This window comes from Kickxella alabastrina (assembly GCF_025024165.1).
Source record: "Kickxella alabastrina strain RSA 675 chromosome Unknown BX661scaffold_23, whole genome shotgun sequence".
Classification (NCBI taxonomy): domain Eukaryota; kingdom Fungi; phylum Kickxellomycota; class Kickxellomycetes; order Kickxellales; family Kickxellaceae; genus Kickxella; species Kickxella alabastrina.
The window spans coordinates 181,572-204,385 of NW_026251494.1; the positions used below are offsets into that span (position 1 = coordinate 181,572).

A 22,814-nucleotide genomic window follows, 5' to 3' on the forward strand; every position below is an offset into this window, starting at 1 on the left:
ACTTGCCAGCTGGAATTTTGCTGATCGTCTGCAATCATTATTTTATTTTCACCAGGGGAGAAGGGGGGAACGGAGGGAACGGAGGGAACAAAGGAGAACAAGTTTACTAGCAAATAATACAAATTTTGGCATTTGAAATATTATGTATTTTATCTTTTTTTTTTTAAAAAAAAATCCCTACCTGTCTTTTTTCATGTGAATGCGACACAACAGGCATTGGGAATATGAGTGAGTGCATCCCGAGATAATAAATGTATTTAAGCAAACGGGCGGGTGCCATTATCACCTCAGCACAAAAAATAATTCAAAGGCGAGAGAGAACCAAGCGAAATCTTACATTTCCTCTGACTCTATTACTATTATTTCATCGCAATAGCCTTTATATAATAACTTTTCAAATTGATAGCAGTTAAAGTAAATTGCAAAATTACAATAAAAAGTTCTGCGTTCGTACAAAACATTTCATTTTAATCAACATTTGTCTTTTATACGAATTTTAAATTTATAATTATCAAACGCAAGCAATGTCCTGGATTGACAAGCTCAACTCGCGCGTCGCCCAGACATTAATAGGACGTTGGTTCCGACTGGAAGGCTCAGGGGCCAAGATCGAGCGACCCGGATCCAAATTCAGCGTTGAGTTGCGTGCCGGCCTAACAACCTTTATCTCCATGTCCTACATCATCAGCGTCAACGCGCTAATTATCACAGACTCCGGCGGCACCTGTGACTGCGACCGCAATCTATACGGCCTTACTGCGACGATGACCCAGCATACTCCAGCTGCCTGCAGGATATCAAGTTGGATATCATCACAGCCACATGCGCCATCTCCTGCCTGGCCTGTATATTCATGGGTGTCTTTGCAAACTTGCCGATTGCGCTGGCGCCTGGAATGGGGCTGAACGCGTATTTTGCTTATACAGTGGTTGGATTCCATGGCTCCGGTAAGGTGTCATATCGGAATGCATTGTCGGCAGTGTTTATTGAGGGAATTATCTTTTTTGTTCTTTCAGTTATCGGCCTAAGACAATGGTTTGCGCGGCTGATCCCAGTGGCGCTCAAAACAGCCACAGCTTCGGGATCGGCATCTACCTGGCGTTCATCGGCCTGCAGTCGTCGGCAGGAATCGGTCTGATTACGTCAAACTCTTCGACCTTGGTTGAGCTCGGAGGGTGCCCGGCAGAGTTCCGCAATAAGGATAATGTATGCTTGAGCCATCATATGGAGGGAGGCACGATGTGGCTGGGCGCCATGGGCCTGCTTCTTATGGTCACAATGCTCTTGTATCGGATCAAGGGCGCTATCCTCTTTGGCATTGTCCTGATTGCCGCCATCTCATGGCCGCGAGGCACCGCAGTAACGTACTTCCCTTATAGCGCGCCGGGCGACAATGCGTTTGATTTCTTCAAGAAGGTCGTCACGTTCCACCCGATCAAACGAACTTTGGCCGAGTTCCACTGGGACCTAACCTCTGGTGATGTTTGGATTGCCCTTGTGACATTCCTTTATGTGGATATTCTGGACTGCACGGGGACTATGTTTTCAATGGCCAAGTTTGGCGGGTACATGGATCCTAAGACGCAGGATTTCGAGGGATCCAGTATGGCGTTCCTTACAGACTCTGTGTCGATCATTATTGGCTCCATCTTTGGCTCTTCACCTGTCACGGCTTTCATCGAGTCTGGTGCCGGTATCTCCGAGGGAGGACGCACAGGAATCACAACAATAGTCGTAGGCATAATGTTCTTCATTGCGATATTCTTCGCGCCCATCTTTGCTTCCTTCCCGCCCTGGGCGACAGGCCCGGCGCTGATAACGGTTGGCAGCATGATGATGACAAATGTACTGGACATTAACTGGAAGTACATTGGCGATTCTGTGCCGGCGTTCCTCACAATAATTCTGATCCCCTTTGGGTACTCGATTGGGTATGGATTGATCGCAGGCATTGGGTCGTTTGTTTTTATTAATTCCTTGGTGTTCCTTCTTCACAAGGCTTCTGCAGGTCGGATCACGCCGCCTAACTTTGATGAGCGGGATGATGGGTTGGGTTTATTATGAGGGGTGGGTTTAAGAGTAATGTTCCCAGGTGGATCTTGCGTCTGTTTGGCAAAAAGCCAGAGTCGATTCGTGTATGTGGCGGATTTGACGATATTGAGGTGGGCACTACTAGACCGGATGGTGATGATCGGAAACTGGCTGCCGACGAGTTCGGGTCAGACGATATGAAGGAGTTTTCGGAAGTGAGATGATTTTTTTAATAATATTGAAATGTATATTTGCTGATTAATTGATTTGATCGGGAATTTACATATTTATTTTTTTCTCCGTGCGATCAGGCTCAAAAAAAAGAAAGAAAAGAAAAAAGTTGATCTGTTAAAAAAAACCCAAAAAAAAAAGTATGAGTTTAAGTAATTTTATTTTTGCTTTTTTTCATTATTTGCTTTGAGAGTAAAAAATAATAATAATCTGTGGACGTTTACTTTGACCTTAACCTTTTTTTTGTCTTTATCTTTTTTCCTCCTTAAAAATTCCAACTTTATTATAATTATTTTGACACAAACCTTTCTTCTTTTCCACCACTTTTATATAACAAGAAAAAATGAAGGACGGAGGAGTAGCTTCGCAGCTAAACACCAGCGGCGGGGCCAACACGTACCGGTACAAGTCGTTTAATGACCGATTAAACGATATAAAGACAAATGTGCCACTGCGAATTGTGCGGGACTTTGATGAGCCTGAGGAGAATCAGTCGTATTTCGCCGAGGGACTCAAAAGACAGGGCGAGTTGAACTGCACGAAGGATTACACGGAGTTTACTAACCGTGTGGCTAAATACCAGCAGTCCTTGGCGCAGGTGCTTTACCATAAGGAAGATATTGTGAGCGCGATGGAGGAGTATTTGACGATGGAGCACGAGCTTGTGCTGGAGTCGATGCTAGAGTAAGTGTGTGGTGTGTGTGTGGGGGGGGGTTATAATGAACAACCTGTGCGTGAGTGTTTGTTGAGGGGCCGTGGATAATTGGCATGTATTGGCAGCTTATAAACACAAAAAAGCTAAATTCAAATGTACTTTTATATTTTACAATGTAGCCTTGTCACTACCCTAGCGCGCGACTTGCAGGAGGAGATCCTGCCTTACTTTGCACGGCTGGTTCAGCGGATCATGCATCTGATCAAGGTAGATTCAGCAGAAATAGTCGAAGCAGCGTGCAACGCGCTCACGTACCTGTTCAAGTACCTGTCAAAGTGGCTGGTCACGGATTTGCGGCCGACTTTCGACCTCCTGAAGCCGCTTCTCGGCATGGAAAAGCAAAAACCCAACGTTCGGCGATTCGCAGCCGAGTCCCTGGCATTCCTCATTCGCAAACTCCGGGCCGACTCCCTCCAAGATTCGTCGCCCACGTTGTTGCTGATCTCAATGGCTGCGTGGACATTAGGAAGGTGGATTTCCGCGATGGACTGGCGCTGCTGTTTTTTGAGTGCATGCGACAGGTCAATAGCCAGCTGCACTCGCGCGCGGCCGGCACGCTGACAGCGCTGCTGCGCGAAATGTCCGCCCAGCAACAACAAGAAGAGACGGCGGGTGCGCTGGAGGACTGTGCCGGTTACGTGCTGGTGGTTCTGTGCTTAAGCTCTGCCTGCACCATGTCCAGCGCGACACTGCGCAGCAGCTGTGGGCAGTGCTGACAATGGAGTTTGACGCACATATGGGGCGTGCACAACGCATGGAGCCGCATCATTGGTTGCACTCACAGGGCTTCTGGCCACGCCACAGTGGTGCGCAAGGGCAGCCGAGTGGCTGACTACGCGGGGCTGTTCCAAAGATGCCGCAGCACATTCGAGCTCGCCTCGGAGGGCGAGCTGCTGGCGTATGAGCGGCTGCGGTGGCTGACAGCGCTGCTGATGCAGTGCGGGGTGGCGGAGATGGTTGGCATTGGCCGGGTGCTGCTGGACTTGGCTGTGGAGCGCGAGCCCCTGGAGTGCATCCTCGGGATGGCATTGACGCTGGCGCGGCTGCAGTGGCCGCAGTGGTCGCAGATCATGCTGCCGTACGCCGTCCAGCTAACCGTCAAGCATTGGCAGGCGGACCGCCTGCGGCTGCTGCTCTTCTGGGCCACCGTGTTCCAGCTCGGCCTCGTCCAGCCGCCATCGGCCTCGGGCGCTGGGCTTTCTGCCGTGCTGACCAGGCGCGGCCATGTGCTGTTCCCCGCCGCTGCTGCTGGTGCTGGTGGTGCGTGCGGCGTGAATGTCGCGCGCGAGCTGCTCGCGTGGCTGGCCGAGCCGGTCGCCTGGGGCGATGTCGTGCGGCACCCGATGGCGCTGCCGGCAGGCGGCGACGAGGGCGAGTTCCGCGGCTTCGACAGCACGGGCGAGTCGGCTGTATGCACGGAGCTGGCCACACGGTCGGCGGTCCTCGAGGTTATCGCGCGCGTCGCCGTCGACACGCCCGAGCTGATGCGCAGCCTTGAGGCGTTCGCGCAGGAGCTGACGCAGGCGATCGTTGCTGTGACGCAAGAGCTGGCGCCGGCCAACGCGGTGCTCGGCGGCAGTGCTGGCCAGGAGGAGGATGGGGGGGAGGGGAGGCGGCGGCGTGGGCGGACACGAGGCTGCGCAGGCGCTGGGCCAGGACGCGGAGAAGGCCGGGCGGCTGTACTGGGGCGCGTACCACCAGGCGGCGCCGCTGGTCAGCCTGCTGGGGCGCACCTTGCGGCTGCTCGCAGACAGCGCGCTGCAAATGGCCGCGGCAGCCGAGGCGTCGGCGCTGCTGCACAGGGCGTGGCTGCGCACGCTGGACAATGTCGTGGCCGCGCACCCGGCCAACGCCGCGCTGATGGACGGGCTGCTGCAGGTCGGCTCGGCGCTGCAGTTCCTTGCCTCGGCCAAGGCGCAGCCGACCACGGCGCTGGGCGAGGCGCAGCTGGCTTTGCTGCTGCCGCTGGTCGAGCGCAACCTGGGCAGCTTCCAGGCGGCACTGCGGCTCACGACCCTGCGGCTCCTGGCGCTGTTCGAGCAGCAGCCGATGAGCGACGGCAGCGGCGGGCGCTGCGAAATGATCTCGATGGCGGCGGCTCTCGAGGCCACCGACGCCGGCTTCGACACGCACAAGGACCGCATGAACCACCTGCGGCGCATGGCCGTGTTCGCCTGCAACGGCAACGTGCCGGCGCTCTACCGCAACGTCTTCCCGCGCGTCGCGCTGGCGCAGTTCTCGGTCAACTTCCGCCCCGTCTGGGCCGACGCCACGGCGCAGCTGGCCAGGCTCGCGGCGGCGGCGCCGGAGCTGTTCTGGGCGGCCACGTGGCGGCTGCTGCGCCGCTTCGACGACGAGCGGCGGCTGATCGAGCCCGGGCTGACGCCTGCGGCCAAGGCGTGGCTGCGCGCGCGCGCGGCCGAGTGCGCCGCGCAGACGGCGTTTGGCGCGCAGCCGAAGGTCGACGGCCACGCGCTCGAGTGCCCCAACGTCGTGCGGCTCGCGCGCGTGTTCGCGGCCGACCGCGCGCAGGCGTCGGCCGCGCCGGGCGCGCGGCTGCAGGAGCTGATGGCGCGGGCCGGCGGGGCCGAGGGCGCCGCGGCGGCCGCCACCGAGCGCGTCGACTACGCCAACGTGCAGCGGCTGCTGCTGCGGCTGCTGGCCGACCACGGCGTGGCCGCGGCCGAGCGCCACTCGCGCCCGCTGGTGCGCGCGTTCCTCAGCTTCGCCCGCCACGCGCTCGACTGGACCGCGGCGTTCTACCGCCGCGGCCAGGTGGCCGACGACCTGGAGCTCGGCGCCGCGTGTGCGCCGCGGTTCCGCGGGCTGCTGACCGGCTCCGGCCGCAAGGCGCGCGAGGCCGTGTGCGAGCTGTGGCTCGGCGTCTTCGCGCGCATGCGCAGCCCGCGGTCGCTGCACCAGTGGCCGGCGCTGCACGCGCTGTTCACGCGCATGCTCGCGCGCGGCGACTCCGCCGTGCAGCGCCGCGCGCTCGACTGCATCCTGGCCTGGCGCGAGCCCGCGCTGGCGCCCTATGCCGACCACCTGCGCAACCTGCTGGACGAGAAGCGGTTCCGCGACGAGCTCGGCTCGTTCAACCTGGCCGTCGGCGGCCAGTCGATCAACGAGGTGCACCGCGGCGAGCTTCTGCCGGTGGTCTTCCGCATCCTGCACGGCCAGACGCTGGTGCGCCAGGGCAAGGCCGCGCGCAAGGACGGGATGAAGATCCGCCGCGCCGCCGTGCTCACTGCGCTGGCCGGCGTCACGCCGCAGGAGCTGCGTGTGTTCGTGGCCATCGGCCTCGAGTCGTTCACGCCGGTGCTCCAGGCGGCGACGCCGCTCGCCGCGGTCGGCGCGACGGGGGAGCCGCTGCGCCTGGACTACGCTGCTGCTGCGATGGATGTCGACGGCGCCGCCGCCGGCCAGCTGCCGATCGACCGCGTGTCGCCCAAGGCGCAGCTGTCGTTCCTGCACCTGCTGGCCGAGATGGTGCGCCAGCTTGGCTTCAAGGTCCGCCCGTGCTGCATGACGCCCTGGTTGTGCTGCTGAGCGCCGTGGAGGGCGCCGAGCGCCAGATCGCGGCTGCCAACGCAGACCTGCTCGGGCTGGCGGCCAGCGAGGCCGCGGCTGTGGCGGCTGTGGGGCTGTGGCGGCGGTGGCGACGAGGCAGAGGCCGAGGCCGAGGCCGGCGAGGACCACGAGGAGCGAGGACCGCGAGGAGGCGAGGACCACGAGGAGACGAGGACCACGAGGGGCGAGGACGGCGGAGACGGCGCCGCTCTCGAGCACACGCATTTGTCGCGCGGCAGCATCGAGCACCGCAAGAGCGTCGCGCGCGACGTCCGCCACCTGGCGCTCAAATGCCTCGCGGAGATCTTCACCCTGCACCCGCCCGGCTTCAGCTTCGCGCCCTACATGCCGTGCATCTACGCCGTGGCGGTCAACCCGCGCCTGGCGGCACTGAGCGCCGAGAACACGCAGAACAGCTCAGTGCTGCTGCGGCTGCTCAAGGCGTGGACGCTGACGCCGGACTACTTCGCGTACCTGACGGCGTACAACGAGGCGACGTTCCCGACGCTGCTCGACCTGCTGGTGGCGCCCAAGGTGCAGCCCGAGGTTGTTGCGCTGGTGCTGACGTGCTGCAGACCTTCCTGGACTACTCGCCCGAGGACGCCCTGCAGGCCGGCCTGACCGACGACCCGCGCATCGCCGCCGACGCCGCGCTGCTGGCACGTGACAATGTGCAAAAGCACGTGCCCGCATTCTCTCGCACATGCGCACGTGCTTCGCCACCGTGCCGTTCACCCCGGCAGCACGCGGCGCCACCCCCGCCGGCCAGCAGCAGCAGGGCGCACAGGGGGGCGCCCTGGCCATGCGCCAGATCCACATTCTGTCGCGCGTCGCCGAGTACGCAACGTCGCAGGCGGCCGATGCCCGCGCGCTGCTGGATCTGCTGCTGCCGATCCTGCGCAAGCCTAACGCCGCCGTGCCTGAGCGCACCAAGGGCCACGTGCTGCGCATGATGCTGCGCTTCGTGCCCATTGTGCTTGCGCCCGAGGCCGCGCCGCCCGCCACGCTGCTGTCGGCGTACCTGGACGTCGTGTCCGCGTGCTTTGGCCGCCTGCGCCTGGACAGCTCGCGCACGACGCTGGCCGAGATCATGCAGCTGCTCGCTGGCTTTAGCTCGGCGCCTGCCCTGGTTGCCGCCGCCGAAATCATTCGCGACATCAACTCGCTGTCGCAGGAGCGGCTGGGTGGCGCCGACTTTGAGGTGCGCCTGGGGGGCTACGCAAGGCTCAACGAGCGCCTGTGGGCTGCCCCCATGCTGGACTCGCACTCCTGGGTGCCCCTGCTGCACAATCTGACGTTTTTCGCCCAGGACCATGAGGAGATGTCCATTCGCTCGAATGCCGCGTACGGGCTTGCCCGCTTTATCACCCGTCTTGCCTCGGCCCTCCGCGATGACCCGCTGGCCGCCGAGCCAGAGACCCGCTCCCTCGGCCGCTGCCTGACCGCCATTGTCCTGCCGGCCATCCGCCATGCGTTCAACTCAAAGTACGAGATCGTTCGCGAGGAGTACTTGGGTGTGCTCCGTAGGGCTGTGCGCGAGTGCGGCGCCTACTTTGACGAGCTGCGCGACCTCATGGCGCTCGATAACAAGGACGAGGAGATCAACTTTTTCTACAACATCGTCCATGTCCAGATCCACCGCAGATTGCGCGCCCTGCGCCGCTTCCGCAACCTAGTCAACACCAAGCCCATTGACCAGGGCGCCGGCGCTGTGGATGCTGAGTCCATGGATGTTGATGCTGAGGAGGAAGACAGCGAGGATGACGCTGGGAGCGGCGCAGCGACAATGAGGAGATTGCCGATGCCTTGGCAAAAAGAAGCCAGCAGCTGCTGTTGCGCAAAAGCCCAAGGCTGATCGCAGCTCCTTGGCTCCCCTCAACCTTGCCTCCGCCAACAACTCCTCCTCCGAAACAGCGTCGCCGATTTCACAGCCCAATATTCGCGGGCTCTTCATGCCGCTGCTGGAGCACTGGGCGCTGGCCGAGAGCGCCGCCGAGGTCAACCATGAGCTGACCCACGAGGCCATTCTGACTATCGGCGCCCTCGGCGCTATCCTGCCGTGGTCGCAGTATAGCAGCGCGATGCGCAAGTACCTGGCGATGATGAAGAAGTCGCCGGAGATGGAGAAGCGCCTGACCCGCCTTGTGCTTGCGCTCTTGGATAACTTCCATTATGATCTGCGCCAGGTTAAGGTCGACCATATGGGCCGGCTCCTGAGCAAAAGAGATATGGTTCAAGTGGCTGCTCCTCCGGCTCCTCCGGCCTCTATGGCTCCCGCCTTGGTGGTTTCGGAGGATGCTGAGATGGCCGGGAATGAGCAGGAAGAGGATGAGCAGGAAGAGGCGGCTGTTTTAAAGGCAATGTCTGCCGACGAGCGTCATGCCGAGCGCATCCACGAGGGGCTGGTCTGGTTCCTGCTACCGGAGCTCAAGAAGAAAATATCAGACACTAACGAGGATAACATGGCCCTGCGCGCACCCCTGGCTATGGCCGTCGTCCGCATCCTCACTGCGCTCCCCGCCCAAACCATGGCCGCACAACTCCCCGGCGTCCTCACAACCATCTGCAACATGCTGCGCGCCAAGGCCCAGTCCGCTCGTAACGCCACCCGCGACACGCTCATCCGCATTGCCAAATTCCTCGGTCCTTCCTACCTCGGCTTCATCATCAAGGAGCTAGACGCCAGCTTGGCGCGTGGCCCCCAGAGACATATCCTTAGCTACACCGTATACACTTTGCTTAAGGAGATGTCGCGCGGGATCCGCGTTGGTGAATTGGACTATGCCTTGCCGCAGATTGTCGAGATCATGGTCGAGGATGTCTTTGGCCAGGTATCCGAGGAGAAGGACGCTGTTGAGTGGACAACGAAGAGTAAGGAGGCAAGGGTACACCATGGCCCGGATTGCTTTGAGATCCTCGCCGCCCTCTGCTCCTTCGACCATATCCGCCTTATGCTCACGCCATTGCGGGACATTTTGCGCGAAACCGATACCCCGAAACGCACCAAGGCCGTCGACATGGTTCTCCGCCGTATCAGTATCGGACTCAACCGTAACCGCATGTACAGCACCTCCGGTATTCTGACATTCTGCCATGGCATCATCAATCAATACCTTGCCCTGTCCTCCAAAACCGCTCAGGAGACTAACCAGATGAAGGCTATGAAGGAGACCCTGGCCCAGAGACTCAAGCCCTCCGGCGACGCCCTTGTTACCGTCCATATGAAGCGCTCGGATCTCTCGGTTAAGCGCGATACCTTCAGGCCAACGCCTATCGCTTTGTGCAGTTCGGCTTGGATGTCGTCTACTATGGCTTGAGGCGCAGTAAGTTTGATACTAGGGATGCCGAAGTCCTGGGAATGCTGGATCCCTTCGTGGACTTGGCCGGTAACGCCCTGTACTCCAGGTATAACTCGGTTATCACCTTGGGTTGCAAAATCTGGACCATGCTTGTTCGCCTACCCTTGCCTTCAATTGCCCCTGGTGTGCCGGTGGTTATCAAACGGCTGTTTGCTATTTTCCGCCAGTCATCGTCGACTAATTCTGAGATGATCCAGAGCTGCTTCAAGCTGTTGGCATCGGTCTTGCGCTCAAAGGCTGCCGAGGATCTCATGGCCGGCGACAACCCCAAGACCGCAAAGGACGCCAAGGAAAAAAGAAGGCGGCTTCTTCGAAGAGCTTGCTCACGGAGGAACAGCTGCGGGATCTGATAGACTTTGTCAGACCCGATATCGAGGAGCCCGAGCGCCAAGCCACGGCATTTAACCTTATCCGAGCCATCCTCACCCGACGCCTGATCGTCGACTCCCTCTACACGCTCCTTGACACTGTGCGCTCCCTGATGGTCACCGCGCAGGCGGATAACATGCGCGAGCTCTGTCGTCTCACCTGGTTCCAATTCCTCATGGACTACCCCCTGGGTCAACGCCGCCTGGCCAACGCCATGTCCTTTATTGTCCAGAACGCTACCGGATACGAGTTTGAAAGCGGCCGCACGAGTGCACTGGAAATCATGGGCGTTATTGTCTCCAAGTTTGCCGATGAGATCCTACTGCCGACCGCCGCCGAGCCATTCTTCTTGGGCTTGGTCCTGATTATCGCCCAAGATGATAGCCCGAAATGCCGCGAAATGGCCACCCATCTACTGCCAACCCTTGTCGCTAGGTTTGATGCCCAGCGACTGAAGCGTGCATGGATTCTCCTGGACCAATGGTCCGAGGGCACAGCGCAGAGTGCCGGGATTGTTCTCGAAGAAGAGGTGGAGTCCGGGAAGCAAGCGAAGGTGCGGCAGATTAAGATGCGTGAGCTCGGTCGTGCTGCCCTGCAATGCTACGGGATTATCGCTGAGCCGCTCGGTGACCGGTTCACTGCGCGGGTTCCGGCACTTCTGGCCTCGCTGGATTCTGCCCTGACCATTTCCCTGCGGTCCTGGAAGCAGGCCGAGGCACAGCTTAATACCGCCACCCTGGCGATGATTTCCTCGGAGGACGACCCGCAGCGCACCGCCTTGGTGTATTGGGAGACAGCCTATGCGGCGCTCAATACTTTTCGAGATTCGTTTCGGCCCCGATGTACCCTACCCAGTGGTATCGCGCGGATGAACACCGTAGGGCAGAATCTGGCTTCTGGCCATGCAGCATCTCACGCACCCGCATGCCTGGGTTAGACTGTCTGCAGCCAGACTTTTCGGCGTTTATGTGGCATCTGCAGATCCCCTGTGGATGCTGCAAGCTGAGGAGCAGGCTGAAGAATCGGCGGAGATCGAGTGGGAGGTTTCGGAGCATAAGGGTGATCCGAGGTTTGTGCTTATGTCTGTGGGGAGACTGCGCAAGTTGGCCCATGCTCTTGTTGTTCAGTTGAGCGGCGAGGTTGTCGCCCCTGAGTTGGGTAACCAGGTGGTTAAGAACTTGTACTTTATTGCAAAATGCTTCTTGACTGCTGTGCCCGCGGTAACCCCCGTTGTGTCCTTGGTGGCTGCTGATGAGCAAGATGTGATGGAAACCAGGACAACGACGAGGAAGAAGAAGAGGAGGAGGATGAGGAAGAGGATGTCAAGGCTGATCGCCTGCCGCTCGAGCGCAGCCTCTTGTGGCTCATCAACCGTATGGGCAGGCTTGCGCGCACGGAGCTGATCCGCGACCAGACCAACACTACCAAACGCACCTACACGTTCCGGTACTTCGCAGCGCTCACCGCCCTGCTCCCCGCCTCCATCCTCTCTCAATCACCCTACCTCCTTCCAATCATCTCCCCGCTCCACCGCACCTCCAGCTCCCCCGATCAACTCCCGACCACCACCGGTGACTATCCCACAGCACCAGTTTTCAATGAACAAACTGAATTGCGTGATTTGGCCTCCCAGGTCCTGCGTCTTGTGCAGGAACGCGTCGGTGTCACTTTGTTCTCTAGCGTATTGAATAAGGTTCAGAGACACGTGGAGGGTGTGAGGTTGGAGCGTAAGGAGAGGAGGAAGCAGTTGGCGCTGGTTGATCCTGAGCTGCATGCGAAGAGAAAGTTTAGGAAGCATGAGAATGATCGTAGGAGACGTCAGGAGAAGGAAGCGGATAGTGCAAAGAGACGCAGAAGAGGAATTGATATTATTGTCAGGAGAGCTCCGAGAGACAGAAGAGAGACACAGACGAAAAAGTAAAAAAAAAACTTTTTTTTGTTATATGGATGAATATATTTAGTTTTTTTTAGTCTAAAGAATTATTTTAAACATAACATCAAAAAATAAAATCAAAGTCCATAATTAAAGGACAAAGTTAACAATGTATATACATTTGGTGTAACGAAAATTAGATATAATCCGAATCACCCATACATTTAATTTATGATATTTGTCACAGTTTAGGCACATGGCGTTGATGTTGCCTATTGAGATTGATTACCCGCGTGGCAATTAAGAAATGATGATAAGTTTATTATAGTTTATTTATATGCCAAGAACATATAAAAGGAGCGCTATCGGCAGCCAGAAATTGTTCTCCTCGGAAGAAATAAATATCTTTTTGATTTATACCCCTTTGTAACATATTGCAACAACCAAATGGCCAGTGTATTGCCCTATTGTATGTGCTTTAATTTTAAATCTGATAAACATATTTTTCCATTCCTTTTTTTCTTTCTTGCACATTTATTTAGTCATGCCTCCCAGCCAACCCAAACTCCAAAAACAAGTTTTTGAGTGCGCTGTTGTGATTTGAGTGGAGCACTAGTCGCCTAGTGTTAAAAGTATGTTTGGGTTTTGTTATAGTTTTTATTGTCAAGGGAATCAAAAGTAGAACTAGAGCTGTGTTACGCAGCCCGAGGATATGGAGGTAGACGCTGGGGCAAAATCATGAGACAGACTCTCGTCAGCTCACAGATGGATCTGATATGGCCAAATCACAGGGATCAAATTAGGCGCCACAATTGACATCCGGCATACTGCCTGTCCCGAAATGGATGTGCTGGGCGCAAGAATACAGACATGCCAATTATGCCATATCAAAGACCCGGGTTATTTTCATAAGGACCAGTTCTCGCAAACGGAGCACACAACTGCCAGTGAGTGTCACAAAGACAAGGATATATATAAGGCGAGGCCGGCGATAATAACACTTTAGAAACACTAGTAATAAAAACCTTTATAATTTCACACCCATTCTCTAACATTATTACAGTAGTGCTCCCCACCCCCCTCTTACATAACAACAACACATTAATGAAAATGGATTTTGGAACTTCCAGACATTCATAGCAAAATCTCGGATTTTTGAATGAAAATTGAATATTATTTTGGAACGCTTTAAATGAAAAATTAAGTAGCACCAAACGCATACCAAATAACACTCCCTTGTGGGAACCAATTATACTAGACATTTTAGATTCTACGGCTTGATAAAATGACAAATGTCCCTGTCAGCTCCTTTCAGCTGCATCTCATATCCAGGTTCCAGCTTCTTTGTCCTGATAGTGGGCGTCCACAGGCTTTTTAGGTTTCTTTAATATGTAATATATTGGTGCTGGATACACCTGGAGTATGTTGACCATTTGAGCCAAGTGATTTCGCGATTGGGTCTTAAAGATCCAGTGAAAGTTTTCTCGCGTTTATAGTTCTATCTCTCGTCGTGGAGACATGAAACATGTGGCACTGTGTCTCAATTGGGCTGGCAGCCAGGCGACGGAGCATAGCCGCATCTCTGGTTCAGTGTATGCGTTGGGGAAGCATATTTTTTACAAACAGCGAATGGCAGGGCCACTATGCTCCCAAAAGAAGCAATAAAAGCTAAGAATCAATGCGTGAGGAAGAACACAATGCCAATTGGAAATTAACCTGTAAATATAATTATTTTTGTTTCGATATTCCAGCCAATCAAATGCGAGCACAGCGACAAGCTCAAAACTTTTTGTTTATATTAAAAATTTTGTTTTTTGTTTTTGTCGCAATCTATCGCAACCAATTTTCACCTTTGCAACTTTCCACCTTTGCTTTACTTTTAATATTTGCTTTTTTTCTCAATTCGCACCATTTCGTTCAATTTGTTTTATTTTCCTCACTTTTTCATCACTTTTACCATACCTCAGTGCTTATCACATACACTTTTACTCACTCACCCACTCACTCACACACACACTCTCCCTCTTTCTTTTTCTTTTTCTCTCAATTATATCTGAGCTAGCTCCTCCGAATAAGACCCCACCGAATCCAACAGGCGTAAGTACTTGAATATAAACGAATTACTATGATACTGATGAATTGTTTGTTTATTTTGCGTGCATATAAAACTAATTCAGTCACATTTAAAGAAGTTTGTTTGATTTTTTATTAGAAAAGCAGACAAGTGATACTTTCCAAACGCCCCAAAAACTCAAAAACATACTGAGCTGCCGCCAGGGGAATGGGAGCCCAAAGAAGTACGCGATAAGCGCCGTCAGCGGCTGCTGAAATGCCTCGGCAACATAATACACAATATCTGTTCAATGCCTTTGTTGAATCTCTGGGTGTGAAGGAGCGGTATGAACGGTTCATCAAGGATTGGCCCAATCTCTTCTCGCATAGCCAGGGGCCACCAGTGGCTGATAGCAAAGGCATTGTAGCCAATAAACGTCGCTCGACTGCCAGACTCAGGAGTTTCCCGTTACTGACGTTTTCAAAAAGCACTCGGGGTTGATGGGGTTGACTAAGGAAGCTCGTTTGGTCAATATTTTATCTTCCTTTTCGACGAGATGGTCGATGTGGTTCATGACGCAAATGAAGATATTCCAGCAGGCGGAACGCTAATCCCAGACTGTAGGCTTAAGCTGAAGAAGCATCGGACCAGGGTTATATCAAAGCTCCGCACAAGCCAGACATTCGTTTTACTACAGAGGCTACACAGAGGAGAACGCTCATTTCATCCATGCTATACTCGAGGCTAAAATGGATCCAGATCTCAGTGGACCCATAGAGGATACTCGTGGCCAGCTCGCAGATTACGGCCATTTCTTAATGATAAGCAGGCAACCCGCACTTTGCGCCTGTTTCTACCTCCATGGGCACATCCTGACGCTTTACACATATTATCATGGCGGGCTGTATATTATCGAGCTTGGCCAGCTATGTTTTGATACGAATAGCCCGAATCTGACGGAGCAGAAGATATCCAGACATGCCTCATACGGTTCTGGTTCTTGCTGACTCTTGAGTCGGACATTTTCGGTCATTTCTGCAATGTCTGGAGGAATCCAACTCTTTCTTTTTTCTCAGAAAGTTGATGTGGAGAGCAAGGGCGATTCGAAATCAAGTTTATACTGGTTTCCCAGGATGTCAAGGATGTCAAGGATGGGCTGCTCTGTTTTGTATCAAGGAGACAATAGCGCGTTATTCATACATGATTTGGCGCCATGTCCATTTACTCAAGGGGAAATTCAATGGAAGCATGATGCTGTGCTGAAGCTTTCCTGGACCCCAGTCAATCGTTTGCCCGAGGGCGCCGCATATGCCATCCTCAACAAGAGACCAGTCGAAGGTATTCCCAAGATCTTTTCGAAGGGCCTGCTCATCAGAACCTCAATGGATACCGCTGGAGTTGTGCTCATGGAGTACTGCGGCCAGTCAATGGCGGGTATCTGAAAGACAAGGCCGAAAGAAAGACGAGCTAGTTCCTAGGTTTGTCGAGCAGCTGACCCTGTGCTTGCCCAGGCAAATGACACTGGTGTCCTGCACAGGGACATCTCGGCAGGGAATGTGTGCATCAAAAACGGCAAGGTGTATGTCATTGACTGGGGCTGTGCCAAGGTCATTGACTGGGGCACTACTAAGGATGCTGCCAGGGACACTGGCTCAACTCAACCCAATCACATTGATATTGCCAAGCAGTGGAGGTTCAATGCAACAACAGTAGGACAGGTGGAGGTGACCAAGGACCCATTTACAGGACGCCGCTTTTCATGGGATTCCTATGCTCAGCAGCAGCCCCATCCGGGGAATCCTTGACGACATGGAGAGTGTTTTCTATGTCTTTATGGATGCAGTGCGCCCAGCTGATACTAAGAGGGATGACGTTCAGGGCTTCAAATTCCTGGACTCTCCATCCCTCGCCATCACAAGGTGGGGCTTGATCCAAGAGGATGCTGTCTTGCTGGAGGAGTTTGGTGTTAAAAACATCAACCCTAGGCCAAAGAGCTCATTTGTGCAATGCGTCAGTTCCTGTTTGAACCAGAAAACAAGGTTATAAGTCACCGGCTCTGGTCAGATAGCACATTTGTTCGACAGATTAACTGGGATGCTGCTCCCGAGTTCATGCATCCCAAGGCGATTGAGCTCCTCAAAGAGATAATGGCTAGCTTAAGCGACTGGCCGAGGACGAGGTCAATACTGAGTTGCTCAAAAAGATACGCACACTTTAGGTTTTTATATTTGTTTTTAATATAACTTTATAATCGCAAAAAATCAACACTTTATTTGACGTAATCAAGAAAATAAGAACGAATCAGGATTTTAACTCTTGTCTGTCTCTCTTATTTACAGATTCACCGATCCACCAATCACTTTAACTGTAAACAAATACTTTTAAACTCGTGCATTGACCAATTTTACTTAAACAGGGTTGATTTCATCCATAATTTTTGATTTTGTTATTTTGCCAAATGAATCCATTTAATGTTTTTCTTTCTTATTACTCCATTTACTTTCTCATTTGTCCATTCCAATTCACAATTCGCATTTCACATTTCTCTTATTTTTTACATACACTTTCAATAATGTCTTTCACTGGAATAGACAATAGCTGGTACTACCTCGCAATTGGCGTTGAAGCAGTGCTCGACACGTACAAGGTACTTTCGCATTTTTGGATCAATCGCAGTACGGGTTATATTTCTGCTACACACACTGACAAAAACAGCGACAGCGACACGCCTAGTATGCTGGGACCAATACTTCCAAAAGGGAGTGCGGACAACGAGGCAGCGCTGGACATTCAGACGCCTGAGATGGTTAATCTCTTGCATAATTGGCGCTGCATTCAGGCAACTTTAAATTGTGGAATGTTGCGTCTGAGCTGGTGCTCGATATGGCCATGCAGCGAGAGATGCTGCAGCTGATAGTCGCGCAGGCTCGGAGCAGTTCAGGAGCAGATAAGGGCCGATTGCGGGCAGTTGTATTGCTGCAGGTGCTGGTGATGATGCCGCAGCGGGTCGGCAGGGTGGTTCGGGCCGGCGGCATCGAGACGCTGGTGGACACTATGCACACGCGCAGGGAGAAAGAAGTGGCGATGCGGGAACCACCATGCTGCTCGGGTTGCTGGACACATCAGACGCGGCAGTATTCAAGCGGCACATGCGACAGGCAGCCGGCTGCGGGTTCTTGAGGTGCTCAGCGAGGCACTTCTGCAGTCAGCCAATGGTTTGGCTCGAGACAGCAGCAAGCAGAGGCAGCGGTCAGATGCCATGCTTGTGTCGGTTGTGCGGTCATGGCAAAGCAGTTTGCGCTGCGCACCGAGTACCACCGGCGGATGATCGACCTGGCGTCTCTGCTGCATTGCTCGGTGTCGCATGCTAGTCAGTGTCTGAGCTTGAGCTTTTTCGCATGCTGATGGAGAGCCTCACGCGGCTGTGCACTTTTCTCATGGCATATCGACTGGCAGCAGCAGAAGAAAACGCACGGAGATAGCAGATCCGCAGATGGTGCAGCTGCTGGATCTGGGTGCCGTCGATATCATCGCCGCGTGTGTCTGCCAGGATGACCAGATAGTGTCCTCATGGGGCATTGAGTTTCTGCATGAGTTTGTGTCGCGAAGTTTTGGCAATGAGACAGCTATTTTTAAGTGTGTCAATGCATTTTCCTCCAACTAAAACTAAACTAAAACCTCCAAAAACGACTTGTTTTCGCGTCCGCGAGGACTTATTATAAGCCTTGCGCAAAACAACAAATATTCGCCTAGGCGGTGATTGGCTGCCTTCAGCGATCGCGTGACAGTGCTTTTTGGCATCACAGCCATGCATTTTTCACTGCTCGAATGTCCTTTAAATCGCGACCTCTTGGCTTTCCCGCGCATTAAGAACAAGCTCAAAGCCAAAAGCCACAAGTCACCAGCCTAGTGTGGTGATGTTTCAAGTTTTTTATCCCAATCTGCGAAACGTAGTCCAAGGTACGTTTTGGTTTGTGAGGTGGCGAAACACGATTCTGCTGGGGTTGGCGCTCTTGTGATTTTTCTCACTTGGCAACCACGGGATCAATGACATTCTTGACAAAGTATTCACTATTAACAGTGTGCAGTTTGCCGTTAAGGTCGGTGTAGACAATACCAGTTTTTCAGAAGACAAGAGCAATAAATTTGATTTGACCAAAGTGCAAACGAGCCTGGGCAGGTAGTATCTATCTCCAATGATATATACCCTGGCTGCCGAGCCATATGATAACATGTTCAATTAAATACGATTTGTCGCATGTAAAAACGGTATATATATTTGTTCTGGCGAGCCGGGGAAGCCTTGATGAACTGTTGGCAAAACGTAATGTGCATTGGCTTTAGATCATCAGTGAGGAGATGAGGGACCAATTACTGATGAACCATTTTATAGCCCAGATCACAATGCAAGACATTCCCATTGGCTTCACCAAAAAACCGTATTGCTCAGTTAAATTATTAGCTCTTATATGTAAAAATTGGCCGATTGCTTGCGAATAGCGGCGCCATGAAGTTGTGCAATTTTGGATTTCGGACGGCCGCTTGAGACTCATCTTCAATATCCATGTGTCCGTGACTAAACCTGCTGGCCCACTTTCTAACAGTTGATATAGAAGGTGCGCCTGTGCCATAATGCTGGGTAAAATTTGGTGAATGTCCAACGGCTTCTTCCTGTCTGCCTAAAAATAATACAAATATCAATATCGTTTTATTAGATATTATTTAAAGTCATTTTAAAAATTTTAAGTGATAAAAGTCAAATGTTCAAAGTTGCACAGAAGAAAGAGGAGACGGGCTAGGAATTAATGTGAAGGTTGAAAATGATTCCATGTTCTAGCCTTATACTAATAAATATAAAAATTTCTGGATACAAAAAACACTTCACACAGGGAGAAAAACACCGCAAACTTTTAGTCACGGCGATATAACAACGAGCTTTTATTCCATATTTTTTTTTCAAGGATTATTTTCAATATATACACTTTAGTTGTTATTTTTAAAATGGATTTTCATGTCTTCGTTTAATATACAGTGCTTGATGGTTTTAATATTAATAATATCGATAATATTCTGGACCTTGAATATGGCGATCAATTAAATAAAATTTCTGGGTACACATCTATTTTTTTGGCAAATTTAATATTTAACATGGTCTCTTTTCAATACTTAAATTCACCAATTTCAAAATAAAAAAGAGGCTGATCGAGGCTTTGCTTTCAAATTACAATGTTGTTTCTGAATCAATTTCAGAAATAGCTTCCAAATTCAAACTATGCACAATAAATGGCCCTGAATGAAAAAGGGAGAAACGAGGCTTAATGGATATTGTGTAAGTACTTTCTTACTCAGCATTGCTTACATACTGATTTTCGCCACCCTTTTCTTCATCTTTCTTCCAATAGCAAAAAAAACTTACCAACCCCATCCTTTTTATTACTTTTACCAATATCAACACCATGTCGCATCTATTGGACAACAGTGACAGCCTGCAAATGCAGGCATACCGGCAGTCCATGGAAGATCCGCAAAAGTTTTGGATGCAGCAGGCGCTCAATCTCATCGACTGGGAAACCAGGCCGACCAAGGCGCTCATCACGACGACCCCTGAACCCTACACAAAGCTGAATGGTTCCCGACGGCCGCCTCAACGTCTGCTACAACGCAATCGACCGACACGTGCTCGACGGTCGTGGCTCGCAGGTCGCTGTAGTCTATGATTCACCAGTGACTGACACTATTCGCAAGATCACCTACAACGAGCTGCTCCAGGAGGTAAAATGCTTTGCCACTGTCCTCAAAAAATACGGTGTCGGCAAAGGCGACATAGTGCTCCTTTATATGGCCATGGTGCCACAGACTCTTGTTGTTATGCTGGCCTGTGCCCGGCTGGGCGCCATCCATTCGGTGGTTTTCGGCGGTTTTGCGCCCGCAGAGCTGGCAAAGCGAATCAGCGATTGCCAGCCCAAGGTTGTCGTCAGCAACACTTGTGGGCTGGAGAGCAAGACCAAGGTCGTGGCATATAAACCCCTGCTGGACGAGGCATTTGAGATTGCGGGATATCGACCAAGGGTCACGATTATTCTGCAGCGCGAGCAGCTGCGCATCCAGCTGGATTCTCTGAAAAACGAGCACTGCTGGGATTTGGAAATGGCCGAGGCAGCTCCTCTGTCCGGGTCCGTCGGCTGTGAAATTGTCGATTCCAACCACCCGCTCTACATGCTGTATACCAGCGGGACAACGGGCACGCCTAAGGGCATTGTGCGCCCCTGTGGCCCACACGCCGTCGCCCTGCTCTACGCCCAACGATACATGTATGGACTGCAGCCAGGCGAAACCATTTTTACGTTCAGCGATTTTGGCTGGACTTTTGGCAACAGCTACACTGCATACGGCCCTTTGCTTAATGGGAGCACGACAGTGCTGTTTGAGGGAAAGCCAGTGGGGACCCCGGATGCCGGGCAGCTCTATCGCGTGTTCAGTGAGCACCGCGTAAGTGTCTTCCTGTGCGCGCCCACCGTGGTCGGTATTTTGCGCCGTACAGATCCTGACGGGCTTTTCCGCGCCAAATATGATTTGACGCACATGAAGGGCCTGTTTTTGGCTGGCGAGCGATGCACACCCGAGATCCATCGCTGGTGGATATCGACTATCACCGGGCGCAAGATTTCCGCCAACGACACCACTGTTTATTTCGGCACAGACCTCGTAAATGTGATTAGCGACCACTGGTGGCAGACAGAGAGCGGCTCACCAATGACCGGCATCTGTATCGGCTACAGCAGTCGGGGAACCGACGTAGTGCCTATCAAATTTGGGAGCGCTGGGTTGATCCTGCCCGGCTGTGATCTTTGCGTTATCCGCGTCAAGGAGGAGCTAGACGAGGGCGATTGCATTGACGAAAACCCAGAGTATGCTGAGAGCGACGAGGTTGGAAACATAGTCGTTCGGCTGCCCCTGCCGCCAGGCTTCATCACGACGCTGTGGAAGGATGAGAAACGGTTCTTCACATCATATTTCCGCAAGTACAAGGGCTTTTACGATACTGGAGACACGGGTACGATTGACAGTGAGGGATACGTGCATATTCTTTCGCGCACTGACGATGTCATCAAGGTGGCTGCGCACCGGCTTTCTACTAGCTCCATAGAGGAAGTCATTTTCAACCACAAAGCCATCGGCGAGTGCTGTGTAGTTTCGTGCCCTGATCCCATCAAGGGTCGCGTGCCCGTGGTTTTTGCTGCGCTTAGAGGCAATGGCCACTTAGAGGACGACGTCAGAAGGGAGCTGATCAAGCTGGCCAGGTCAAAGGTGGGGCCGATTGTCTCGCTGTATCCGAAAACATTGTCTTTGTAGACAGGCTGCCGAAGACAAGGAGCGGCAAGATTTTGCGCAAGATGATTCGCATGATGATTGACGCTGTGCACGACGCCAAAACCGAGAACCTGCCTGTTTTCGCTGATCGCTGCCCAGTCGGAGCGCCCGCCACAATTGAGGACATGGCGGTGAAACTGGAGACGTGGCAGACTATCGTCAAACTTTATTCAGTTTAATGCTAATGCCAATTTTAATTTTCCATCAATACACTATTTAATTTTTTAATATGCAGAGGGTATCGCCATGCATAAAATTGTTCGAAACAGCTTAAATCTGGCAATACTTTATCTCGGCAAAAGTAAAAACAACGCAGTGCATGGAACTATGCCGCATTTGCCGAGAGTGGCGCAAATAAGCTTGATACCAAAAAATTACACCAACATTTGGGCCTCCGTTTCTAATATATAACGACGCTATTTTCGGCAACAGATAATAAAATAGAAAAGATTGAAAAACACTTGTCACCAGCTTTGTCTTTCAATTGAATATTTCAACTACGGCGCACTTCAAAATGAAACTCGAAATCCAACTTTTTTATATCTCTGGATTTGCAATGTCTTTGCTGGCGGTCGAATCCAAGCCGGGAATGTTTGACAACTTTAGGTGGCTGTGGGGCTCAACAGCAACCACGACATCCCACTCCCGGGCATCTTCCCGCTAAACTCCGACGTCTCCACGTACTCACCCAAATGCATCTTGTCTATGATGAACATTGGGTCCAAATTTGACCTGTCCTGCTACCAAGGAGCCAAATACATATACTTCACCTCCCCGGGCGAAATATGCAAGCCCCAATGCCTCAACACTACAATTGCTCTCTCGCAGTACGTAGTCCGCCAGTGCAACTTGGAAAAAAAGTGCTTCCTCCTATTGAGCCTATTGGCTATAACCACAAAGACTTTGTATACCTTTCGTGGGCCGACAGTAAGCTGGCAAATTTAGTGTGCAATGGCCCGCAAATGAGCGCGGAGGGGACGAGTGGGATCAGCCGGCCAGGTGCTACTCGGCCGTATTTACTGCCGAGACTATCCGCCAGACGGACTCTCTTGCTCGCGATGAACTGCCCAAGGAGTAGTATGCAACTTGTGTACGCAGGAGTGGGTTGACACGCTGCGGAACGGAAGTATTACATTTCGCCAATCCTGTACTATGGTCATATTTCGAATGCGCCCCGCCTGGCGCCTGGATATCCGAGCAGTGCGGGTACAACATGGCTCCATTTTGAATTAAAGTATTAAT

General features: G+C 52.7%; 4 protein-coding genes across 4 annotated transcripts; all 4 read left to right on the forward strand.

The window, feature by feature from the left end:
- Nucleotides 1-185: 185 nt before the first annotated feature.
- Nucleotides 186-2,306, forward strand: BX661DRAFT_186864 (permease family-domain-containing protein). Its single transcript, XM_051537111.1, is given in 6 exon segments — nucleotides 186-726; nucleotides 774-1,035; nucleotides 1,077-1,364; nucleotides 1,380-1,845; nucleotides 1,867-2,048; nucleotides 2,066-2,306. 6 exon segments carry the CDS (start codon nucleotides 525-527, stop codon nucleotides 2,253-2,255), a joined length of 1,590 nt encoding a protein of 529 aa, XP_051389575.1. The 5' UTR covers nucleotides 186-524; the 3' UTR covers nucleotides 2,256-2,306.
- Nucleotides 2,307-2,442: 136 nt separating this feature from the next.
- BX661DRAFT_57287 (uncharacterized protein) lies at nucleotides 2,443-3,724 on the forward strand. The gene is made up of 2 exons (XM_051539279.1): nucleotides 2,443-2,946; nucleotides 3,097-3,724. Exons 1-2 carry the CDS (start codon nucleotides 2,606-2,608, stop codon nucleotides 3,536-3,538), a joined length of 783 nt encoding a protein of 260 aa, XP_051389576.1. The 5' UTR covers nucleotides 2,443-2,605; the 3' UTR covers nucleotides 3,539-3,724.
- An 11,033-nt stretch (nucleotides 3,725-14,757) lies between these two features.
- On the forward strand, nucleotides 14,758-16,245 carry BX661DRAFT_207132 (uncharacterized protein; the record flags this gene model as incomplete). The annotated part of the gene is made up of 4 exons (XM_051538652.1): nucleotides 14,758-14,821; nucleotides 15,432-15,635; nucleotides 15,693-16,154; nucleotides 16,183-16,245. The coding sequence occupies 3 exons, from the start codon at nucleotides 14,758-14,760 to the stop codon at nucleotides 16,004-16,006; spliced, it is 582 nt and encodes a 193-aa protein (XP_051389577.1). The 3' UTR covers nucleotides 16,007-16,154; nucleotides 16,183-16,245.
- Nucleotides 16,246-19,589: 3,344 nt separating this feature from the next.
- BX661DRAFT_226279 (uncharacterized protein) lies at nucleotides 19,590-22,720 on the forward strand. Its single transcript, XM_051538967.1, has 7 exons — nucleotides 19,590-19,850; nucleotides 19,912-21,529; nucleotides 21,574-21,730; nucleotides 22,156-22,163; nucleotides 22,199-22,406; nucleotides 22,451-22,499; nucleotides 22,547-22,720. The coding sequence occupies exons 1-7, from the start codon at nucleotides 19,658-19,660 to the stop codon at nucleotides 22,648-22,650; spliced, it is 2,337 nt and encodes a 778-aa protein (XP_051389578.1). The 5' UTR covers nucleotides 19,590-19,657; the 3' UTR covers nucleotides 22,651-22,720.
- Nucleotides 22,721-22,814: the final 94 nt, after the last annotated feature.

Excerpts from the sequence above, each read along its gene's own strand:
- BX661DRAFT_186864 (XM_051537111.1), top strand. The coding sequence starts at position 525 with ATGTCCTGGATTGACAAGCTCAACTCGCGCGTCGCCCAGACATTAATA. Across the intron at positions 727-773 it reads CACAGACTCCGGCGGCACCT|CATACTCCAGCTGCCTGCAG; the intron begins GTGACTGCGACC and ends ACGATGACCCAG. Across the intron at positions 1,036-1,076 it reads GTTATCGGCCTAAGACAATG|CTTCGGGATCGGCATCTACC; the intron begins GTTTGCGCGGCT and ends AAACAGCCACAG.
- BX661DRAFT_57287 (XM_051539279.1), top strand. The coding sequence starts at position 2,606 with ATGAAGGACGGAGGAGTAGCTTCGCAGCTAAACACCAGCGGCGGGGCC. Across the intron at positions 2,947-3,096 it reads GTGCTGGAGTCGATGCTAGA|CCTTGTCACTACCCTAGCGC; the intron begins GTAAGTGTGTGG and ends TTTACAATGTAG.
- BX661DRAFT_226279 (XM_051538967.1), top strand. The coding sequence starts at position 19,658 with ATGTCGCATCTATTGGACAACAGTGACAGCCTGCAAATGCAGGCATAC. Across the intron at positions 21,530-21,573 it reads GTGGGGCCGATTGTCTCGCT|GAGCGGCAAGATTTTGCGCA; the intron begins GTATCCGAAAAC and ends GCCGAAGACAAG. Across the intron at positions 22,407-22,450 it reads TTGCTCTCTCGCAGTACGTA|CCTATTGGCTATAACCACAA; the intron begins GTCCGCCAGTGC and ends CCTCCTATTGAG.